The following is a 10,900-nucleotide window of genomic DNA, read 5'->3' as shown; positions in this document are numbered from 1 at the left end:
CGAACCGGTTACGCCCCTAACACTAACTCAAATCAGAAACAAAATTTGAACTCATCCACAAAATTTACAAGCTATCCTGTGTGTTGAATATCCCTCTAGCAGTTGAGAAAGAGTTCAAAGGCAAAGAAAATGTGTATAGAACAGAATTCGTACCTTCAGCCATGCCAAGATCATTCTCGATTTCTCGATGAGGCAATCGAGAGATGCATTTTGCTGCAACAGACATTTCCTCTCACGTGCTGTTCCTTTTGCACTGGTCATTTCTCTGGTCCAATTCTTCTACAGACAACCGGGTTGAGGACCCGGCGCGGAACCGGCTGACGTGGCAATCTGCCACGTTAGTTGGAAAAAAAAAAGAATCGAAAATAAATAAAACTCATGAAATATACTGTATGCGGATTGGGAGGGAAAGTCGAAATGAAAGAGGAAACAAAACAGAGAGATTTCGAGTGAGCGAAATCGAAGAGGGAGATCGCCGTGCGTCTGAAGGAAGTCTGTTCGGCCATTCCGGTCGCCGTCCCGTGGTCGCCGTCCCGTGGTCGCCGTCGTCACAACCTACAAGTCTCTAGGTTGCGGCGTCGTGGGTGAGAGAGAGGTTTGCGTGAACGCCTTCCTCGTTTGTCTCGGTTCTTCAAGCCGGTGAAGGTGAAATTGATTCGGTAATCAAAAGTTATTTTTCTAGAGTTTTGTTTGTGTACAGTGGAATCTGGGTGAAATTAAAGTGAAATGTTGCTGCGATGTTTGTAGAAGAATATCTTTACAAAACAAAAACTCTAGAAACAACCTGCTTGGTGACTCGGCAAGAGAGGCTGGCCCTGAGCCACGATGACCGACCCCATTGGCTATATCTATTGCACTGGACCTATCTCTCTTTGGCCCTTTGAAAGAGACGAGGCAAAAAGTTCAATCCATGATCGAACCCATATTTTCATTGAGATGTTAATTATTAATAGATAGTTTTATAGTATAGATAAGTTAATTAACACTTTCATTTTGTCGTTTAAAGATTTATTATTGAGATTATTTTGCTCATTCTTTGATGTGGTTGTATTGTCTTATATGCTACAAGGATGTTCATTTGTTTCTCTTGGTGTCCACTAAGCTTGACATTTTTGTTTTATCTTAATTTTCACTTGATGTGTGTATGAGAATATATATTGATGCTAAAATTTACCTATAAAAAAAGTCATTGGATGCTGGAATTTATTAATACTTGTGTGTACTTAATGACTTTATTTATGTGCCATCATTATCAATACCAGTGAAATTATAGCACCTAAAGACCTAATTGGCACAAAACTCCTAGATAATCAAAAAGTGAGAAAATCTAAAGAAAATTAGAAACTCACCTATAAGAGAACATAAAAAATTCTGTAGACATACCATAATAAGACAAAAAGTACCCAAAATACCTTAAGAAATCGGAAACAAATCAAAACCACACAACCATAAAATCTAAAGCAAAGCAATATTCATTAAATGAATCATAATACATAACAACAGAGTGGCAAAATTCATTTAGAATGTGGATACTGAACTGAACCTTAATCCCAATTAGGATCAGCTTTAGTGATGCCATCAGAACATCAAAGTCAACCACATGTATTCTCTTCCCTGTATAAGTACATAGAGAAACCTAAAAAGAGAACGTTTTATCAAATTGGAACAAAGAAACATTTAAAGCAACACCTAAAATCTTAAGACATGACACACATGCAATTTTTTCCAACCATACGATCCCATATCGTACAGAAAACCAGCATAGAAGTGCTAAACACAAAAAATTACTGATAAATAAGATTCAAGTCATTTAAATCAATATCATTTTTCTTCCTATAATGAAGAGAGAGTCTAAACTCCTAATAAACATAAGGAACATATACCAAAAACAAAACAACCTTACATCAAAGAAGGGGGAGGTGAACAAAAAACATTGTAGAAAACAGAAATAAATAACAGTGAATTATTATCAAAAGCTAAATCATGGAGACAGGCATCCAATAACCTACGATAGATAAAAACACCTTTGCTAAATCATTAGAATTCAAATAAAAGTACAAATAGAGGCCAGCTTCCAATCTATAAGTACCCATTTTTCTGAATGTAAGGCAAAACAAATTGACATGGGAGGAGGGATATATTTCCTCATAAAAGGGAGCAAAAGTTTAGACATAAGATCCACCGCCAAACCATTGGCATGGGATGATCAAACATTTTGACAGCCTAAATGACAATCCTATAACCTCATGCTTCCTGCAAGCAAATTAAATGAAAATAATTAAGTACAATAAAACTCAAACCTAATTATACATAATCAGTATCAACTAATTTCAACAAAAGGTAAATTGCAAAGTTATAAAGTCATTAAGTAGATAATGTATACTTAAGAAAATAATGTTTTTCTTATTGAAATGATCTTCTATGAGGCCATGATCTGCATGTTATATTGTTCATGCTATATCTAAGAATTTGTATGTACTGAACTTAATATTTTGGTGATCTCAGCATGGGAAATGAGAAAGAACATCCATCTACGCTAACACCATCTAACTCAAATCCTAGATCCGCGGTATTTTATTTCATTTAATATATGAAAAGTGAATTAGAATTTGTTGAGTTAATATTTATTTCCCAAAAAAAAAACAATAACTTAAATGAAAAATGATGGCAGGACATACCATCAACTTGTCTGAACATCCCAAATTACATGCCTGGTTACTATGGACCAGTGCCTGCGTGGTAACCTGCTTTTCTGCCATATCCAGTTGGGAACCAATATCCATTCAACGTACATTTTATTTAACTTAAATAAGTTGCCTTCTTTTCATGAGTTTTATTTCCCTTATTGTTTTTAATGTTTTTTTCAGAACGTTTACCCATTTCAACATTCGTTGGAACCTCCGATTGGTCTCACCTATACAAGCTCCACTACAAGCAAACCAGTTGGTTCAGAGGATAATAAAGCCGAAAGTAGGAAAACTGAAGCATGTACATCCTCTAGAGTTGAACAAAGTAATGAGGATAGAAAAAATTCACAGGAAACCGAGGATGGCAATGCCGAGACATCTCAGAATGTGCAAATGGATGGTGATGATATGATTGAGGAGCCGAAGTCGGGGATGGAGTTTAATTCCCTTGAAGATTTAATGAGTTATTATAAACAATATGGTAAGAAATGCGGGTTTGGAGTGATGACAAAAAGAACTGAGAGAGGAGATGATGAGACTGTTAGATGTGTCACCCTTGCTTGTGCCCGCAGTGGGAAGACCCGAAATAGGACTTTGAATGTCGCCAACCCACGTCCGACAGGAAAGATAGAATGTAAGGCAAAGATTAATGCCTTAAAATCTGATGGAAAGTTTCGGTTGACTACAGTGCATAATATTCAAAACCACGGTCTCAGTCCAAGGAAATCCTTTTTTTTTTTATGTAATAGAAAAGTCAGTGATGCCGTAAAAAGGGTCTTAGATACAAATGATATGGCTGGGATCCGAATGAATAAAAGTTTTGGGTCTCTTGTTGTTGGCGCTGGTGGATTTGAGAATCTTCCATTTTTGGAAAAAGATTGTCGTAATTACATCGACAAGGCTAGACATCTACGATTGGGCGCAGGTGGTGCTGGAGCACTTCAAGAGTACTTTTTACGGATGCAGTACAAAAATCTTAGTTTTTTTGCATTAATGGATATATGTGATGATGAGAGGTTAAAAAATGTTTTCTGGGCAGACCCCCGTAGTAGAGCAGCCTACCAATATTTTGGTGATGTGGTCACATTTGACACCACATACCTGACAAATCGATATGGGATGCCCTTTGCACCATTTGTTGGTGTAAACCATCATGGTTGTGTTGTCTTGGATGTTGATTTGGTTGTGTTGTCTGTAATGAATTTATTAATATTTTCTGCTACCCGATAGTCCAATTTAGAATGTGGATGTTGATCAATCTAGTTGGCTTATGTGCAGAATTTTAAAAACTGTTTTCTGGTTGTTTAATAGGAATTTATATGTTAATCAGGTTGTTAATCAGGTTCCATGGCTTCTCAGAAAACATGTTGTATGTAGGTTGAAAACAAGAGGTGCAGAAAAAGCAAATATTACTCTTTAAATTAAGTTCAATCTTATCTGTATGCATGCCTACCAGATCATGCAAATATTACTTTTTAATGATCAACAGGCCGAAAAAGGAAATATATATAGCATCAACTACTACTTTAACAATATGCGCATGTGACATGCATGTAACATTCTAGATCGATCCTCGACAATAATCTGATGAAGGGGCCGAATGGAAGTAGGTTCAAATACTACTTCTACAAGTGCTTATGTCTATATTAATGGCTACATCTTGACCAATTGGCTAGTACATAATTCAATCAAATCTACACAGAAATTAAAACTGGCCAATGGGTACGCGCGTACATCTTGAATGGGTTTGGTTGAAATCTAAATCTGCAGGGTCGGTGGGATTGGATTGCTTGAATGGCGTATATGCCTATCTAGCTAAGCATATATATATAAATATATATATATATATATATATATTAACGCATGCATGCGAGTCCTTATCCATTGGAAGTCAGGAGAAGTACTTGTTTTGGGTTGGGAATTACGGTAGCAATTTCGGTCCCTTTCTTTCATAATAACGTGCTGTATAAAGGGGAATAAAGGGTACAATGCTAAGACAAAAACGTCCCTTTCTTTCATATTCTCAAGATGAGTAATAATGTACAAGTACTGAAAAATCAAAACTAAAACAGATATATTCCTCTTCCATCATTACAGACAATGCAACCATCAGTCTAACATACCTGGGTACAATTTGATGTTGGATCAGGTATTTAAGCTAAGTACAAAAATACAAAAATTCGTTGGTTCACTTTAAGTAAGCAGCAACTACATTAGTCTAACATAAGCCTACAAACTTCACAACATATACCAAGTTCCAAAATCACCTACATAGTACTACATAACATGACACAATAATGACAAAAACCCAATAAAGACAGAGTAATCTGTGTGAACAACAGTATTCAACTTCCTGCTTTTGAAGCCCCAACTCTCTCTTCTCGGTCTCCTCCGTTCTCTTACAAAGCCCAATCAATGTCTTCTTGATGTCGTCAAGTTTCTTCTCAAGCTCTCTTTGGCTCCTTAACAACTCATTTAAACATTCTCGAAGATGCAGTTCATATTCGTGATTACCATTTGCCCACTTGAAAAATTTGCAATAAGGTAATCCCTGATGATTATTTACATATAGAAAATGTTAGATGTAAATAAAATTAATCATTATATTTAGAATCTCATACTACACATTATTTAGTTACCTCTGTGTTATACTTTGAACAACCTAAGAAAGGTCATCCTGGATTTCTGCCAGTATGTGAGTATCTCAATTGGAACCTCACAATAGCAGACTAGTTGACCGACAATAGGTTTAGCAAAGGATGAAGAAGTTATTGCTGATGATGATGATGATGATGGTAGTGATGATGATGACATCTGGACGAAGGTCATCTCAGAATGTGCAAGTAAGCAGGAAAGACCAATTGTTTTGATAAGTAAAGGGAAAAATAAAAAATAAAAAAAAAGTTTGTAGAGTTATTACTTCTGATTCATATTGTAAACTAGGGAAAAACAAAACAAAAACAAGTTGAAGCTAAAGCGAAAACAGGTTCCTCTAAGACCAAACAAGGTTTACTTAAATTGAAAAGCTGAGAAACTGGAAAACTAAGAAATTGAAAAACTGAGAAACTGAGGAAACAAGAAAGTAAAAAACTGAGAAACTGAAACATTAGAATGACAAATTGTAAAAATTAAATGTAACATTACTTGTGTTTTTTGAAAACCAAAGAATAATTACTTGAGATTTATATGATCGACCCCATTCCTGTAATTCGGAAAACTGAAATGATGTCCAAACTAGCATGGAAAATAGGTTCTAATTAGACCAAAAAGGTTTAATTAAACTAAAACATTAGAATGACACATTATAAAGATTGATGTAAGATTATTTGCGTTTTTTGAAATACAAATGTAGACATGTTCTGGTTCATATGATAAACTAGGGAAAAAAAAACAAGTTGTAATTCATTTCAACTGAATTGATGCTAAACTATAACAGGTCCACCATGATCGAACTTACTTGTAATATTGTAACTTAACTGAAAAATCTAATTCAGAATGCAAAAATTAAACTGAAAAGCTATAACATTACTTGTAACATTGCAAAGATTGATGTAAAATTAGTTATGAGACATTTACATTGTAAACAGTTGATGTAAAAATTAATTAAGAAACTGTAACATTACCTGTAGCAGAAGGCAGTTTTCAGAACAGACATATTCTGTTTGGTGGCTAGGAAAATGTAAATCCAGAGTTAACTACATATGACATAAATTTACAATCGTCTACACTGGGTAAAGAAAATATTTGACTCCAAAGAAAATTTACATACGTCCACATGGATGGTGTTATTCAGACTTTCACAAGCATATATTTGTTATGTTATCGAGAACAAAAGCCATCAGCATCACTACAAATGTAATTTATTTCTATGCTGGAAAGCAAAACAAGCCATCGAAAATTATCAAGTATAATTGATACTTAAAAGAACAAAAAACTCTAGATAAAAAATTGAATTTTGCAAGAAAGTAAAACCAAATCCACGTAACTGTAGGATAACTAACCTGATCTACACAGTGGTTGATGTTAGGGTTAGGATTACATGCACGATTTTGGACAAGTTAGGATTAGGATCAAGCGGCGGGGTTGATGTTAGGGTTAGGGTTAGGGTTACACGCACGATTTTGGACAAGTTAGGGTTAGGGACTGGGGTTTGAAGTGGGAAATGGATTTTGATGACCACGAACGAAGGTGAGATGCCGTGATTGACGAAGAACATAACCACGGTTTCGTGGGTCGATTTCGAAGGAATGGATGAATCGAAGTAGGTCTGCCACGGGGAAACCACTAGTGAGAGTTCGAATGGGTGAATCAAAGGAAATTTATGAGGGGAAAGGGGAAAGGAATCGAAGGGGAAAGGAAATGAGTGAGAGGTTAGGGTTAGGATTGAAGGGGTCGGGGGGAAAGGGGGGGCGATGGAAAAACAGAAGAAGAATCGAAAGGGGGAAGGAAATGTACACGAGAAAAGAAATGAAAACGAGAAAACTCAAACAAAACGCTGCATTTTCGTTTTGCCATTCAAACGCTGCGTTTTCAATTTGCCATGCTGGCGCCGGTTTCACGCCGAGTCCCCAGGCAGGTTGTATGTAGAGTTTTTGTTACTCTAATAGCTTCTTTTACAGTCTCCATGTTTTGCTCAATTTGCATAGCCAAAGCATCCTCATCTTCCATGGATTTTGCTCGACCAAGCGCCTTCCGGTAGCAACAAAGTGCCTCCTCATACTTCTGAACCCTATAATGCAATTCACCAAAATTGATGTACCCCTTTGCCTCCCCTTGGCAATGCCCAATTCTCTTACAAATTTTAATGTCCTCCTCAATGTGCTTCCGAGCTTCATCCCACATTCTGAGCTCCATATAAACATTTCCTAGGTTGTGATGGAGCCTACTTCGCCCATCATAATCTTCCTCAACCTCTTCATTTGCACAAATCTGTAATCCTTTGGTTAGGATTTTCTGGGCCTCGTCCAAGTTATCAAGATCCATTTCAAGCATCCCAATATTATTATGTGCATCAATATATTCTTTAAGGAAGAATTTGCTATCGTTAACAGGTGGGTTCTCCCTAACAGCCTCTGCAAGCTTCATTGAACATCTGAAGTACTCTTTGGCATTCTGAACTGAGAAGTGGTCATTTTCAGATCTCAAAAACATTTCATGGTAAGTACGACCAAGTTGGGTGTTGGCCCTTTGCTGTTCAATAAGGTCATTAGCTTCCTTGGCAAGCTCTAAATGTTTTTTCTGAAGCAAAAAAATGTAGAGAAGTTCAATTCTCAAGTTATCATTGATAAATTTGTACAGTTGCCATTTTCTTCAATTATTGCACTTTTTACCCAAATGAAACAGTGATGCAGATTTACAATCTTAGTTCACGAAGTATGAGCAAGAAAGGAAACCCTAGGGGCAGTTTCCTCCGAAACCGCCCCACTTAATTATCTTTCTTTTCCTTTACCTTATTTTATCTGGAAGCAAACAGAAGCGATTTCCTTTTCCTCATATTTTCCATAGAAACTCCAAAAAATGAAGATTCCGCCCAAATGAACCGAGTACACCGATTAGTCTCAACACAATCCACTTCCCATACTCTCCCAACCCAAACACTCAAAACGGGGAAAAAATCTCTCTCCCTGTCCCACTTTCCCACCCCACACAAAATTTAAGTTGTGTTTAAATATTAAAGTGAGTTGAGTTGAGATGATAAAATATTATTATAATATTATTTTTTAATATTATTATTATTTTAAAATTTTAAAAAGTTGAATTGTTTATTATATTTTATGTTAGAATTTGAAAAAATTATAATGATGAATTGAAAGATGTTTGGTAACCAAACGAAGCCTAAAGAAGTCCCAAAAACAAAATACCTGAGAAGATAGAGCGTTCGTGAAGTCCTGGAGACGAAGATAGACCTCCCCAAGAGACTGACACGTCGGCAGAAGTTGCTTATCGTGCAAGTGGCGGGACGTCACATCGTAATCGAGCCGCAGCCACTTGAGCGCCTCTACATACTCCCCTCTGTTCTTGAGGATGTCTCCAATCACGTTGGCGCACATAGCCTCCTCGTACCGGTTCCCCTGCTCTTTGGCGATTAGGTACGACCTCTTCGCCGATTTGAATTTCTCGACGTCCCGAGCCATTTGAAAGAGGATTTGATCAAGGGTCCGATGGGGATCGAATAAGAGAAGAAGAGGGATGTGGGTGATAGAGATTATCGAACTGGGGCCGAAGACTTCTTTAGTGAAAAGGCTTTGTGGGATTTGGGAGTGGAGGAATCGAGGGTTTTGAAACCTTTTTGGAGCGAAATGGAACTCCCGCCAACATGTTTAAAAAAAAAAAGTTTTTTTGAGAAAACGTGTTGGGTTCCTTTTTTTTTTTTTTTTTTTTCCTTTTTCGATAGGGTAGCTTCTGTTTTAAGTTATATATTAATTGGGTTAATGCCGGTCCAAAAGTATAATTATAAAAACATCTTTTATTAATGAATAATGCTTTTTTTTAAGTTTTTAATGGATAATGCTAAACATTACTTTATTTTTACTTTCATCCTTTATACAAAATGTGACATTTTATTATTCTTAAATTATTTTTTATTTTTTAAAAAAGAAAATTATATGGCTTGTTTGGAAATAGATCTCACTCCAAAATTCTCATATCACTTTCTTTTTAAACTAATCATTACAATTTTACTAAACTTTTAAACAAAAAATAAAAAATAATTCAACTTTTTTAAATTCCCAAATAAAAATTTTATTATAAAATATATTCTAACAATATTTTAACTTTATAATATTTTTTATTCAATTTTTTCTCTCTTATTTCCCAAAACTCAAAAAATATTCAACTTAAACCATCTTAATATTATTCATAAACTATCTCTGCTATTCATAAAATTATCATCTCATCTTAGTTCCCAAACAAGCTGGCTGGTTTGGTTATACAAAACTAAATAATCTCATCTCATCTCATCTTATTATTATAACTTTCATAAACTTCCACACAAAATATAATAAACAATTTAACTTTTTTAAATTAAAAAAAAATAATATTAAAAATTTATATTATAATAATATTTTATTCAACTTTCAATAAAATATCTCATTTCATTTCATCTAAATTATGTAACCAAACTAGAAGGTTTTTGGAACTTGACCAAACCCTCATGGCTTGCAAATGTGGATTCACAGTTCACAAGCGGGACAAGGACGGTATCAAAACCAATATTTTAGGTGGTTCCCCTTTCGGTTTATTCAAGTAAATAGAGAAGGGTGGAACCAATCCTTTTACCACATAACTTATTATTATTTTTGTGTTGTATTAGTTGTAATTTGGTGTTTGTTGAAATCCATATATACAGCATCTCTACTCATATATACTGCTAGTTTATTAATGTAAATATGTCGCGTGCCTTTAAAGAAAAAAATAAAGCATGTAGAGAAATAATTGTTGAGAGATAGACTCTAGTATTTAATTATGAATATGGGTGTAATCAGTTCGGTTCAATTCAATTTTAGACATATTTTAGAATCAAATCACTCTACATCGATTTTAGAATTTTGCGAATCGATACAAATCGATTCATCTAGAAAATCAGAACTTTCCATTTTTTCAGTTTCAGGTCGATTTAGTTTTGCAAGTGTAATTTAGTTTTTGACTTTTTTGTTTGGCTAGTTGGTTTTTCTAACCCAAATGAGAAATTATTTTTACCCTAAATATGAAGAGTCTAAAACATTGTTTTCAAAAATAACATGTATATAGCCACAAAAAAGGTGAAAAAATTTACTCATAAAAATGTCTTTATCCTTAATATATATATATATATATATATATATCAAAAGTGTACTCTTATACTTATAACATATTATATATATATATATGTACGTATATAACTTAATATATAAAAATAAATAATAACATATTCAGAACTTAATATTAATATTTATGTCATATTAATAAAACTAATATATGTTACATTAAGGAAACATAAATAATAAAGCTAAGATTTTATGTCATATTAATTTTACAATATGTATAATATATATTGCATATAATATTTATTTTATATAATATAAATTATATATAATTTTCGGTTTGATTCGGTCCAATTTGATTTTTGAATCGTGAAAATCATGATTGAGCCGCTTTTCAATCAGTTTTGGTTCCAACCGAACCAGATTGAATTGGACTAATTTTGTAATACTTGAGCCTAAGGCCCAAGCTTG

The 10,900-nt window shown here is 34.5% G+C and overlaps 1 protein-coding gene across 1 annotated transcript; it reads right to left on the bottom strand.

Annotated features, from left to right (window-relative positions):
• Nucleotides 1–6,073: 6,073 nt before the first annotated feature.
• Nucleotides 6,074–8,821, bottom strand: LOC108990480 (protein TONSOKU-like). Its single transcript, XM_018964464.2, has 2 exons — nt 8,549–8,821; nt 6,074–7,925 (listed from the first exon to the last, which is right to left on the bottom strand). The coding sequence occupies exons 1-2, from the start codon at nt 8,819–8,821 to the stop codon at nt 7,218–7,220; spliced, it is 981 nt and encodes a 326-aa protein (XP_018820009.1). The 3' UTR covers nt 6,074–7,217.
• Between the last annotated feature and the right edge of the window lie 2,079 nt (nt 8,822–10,900).

Source organism: Juglans regia, chromosome 1, assembly GCF_001411555.2.
Source record: "Juglans regia cultivar Chandler chromosome 1, Walnut 2.0, whole genome shotgun sequence".
Lineage (NCBI taxonomy): Eukaryota > Viridiplantae > Streptophyta > Magnoliopsida > Fagales > Juglandaceae > Juglans > Juglans regia.
This window is presented reverse-complemented; position numbering and strand designations above follow the sequence as displayed.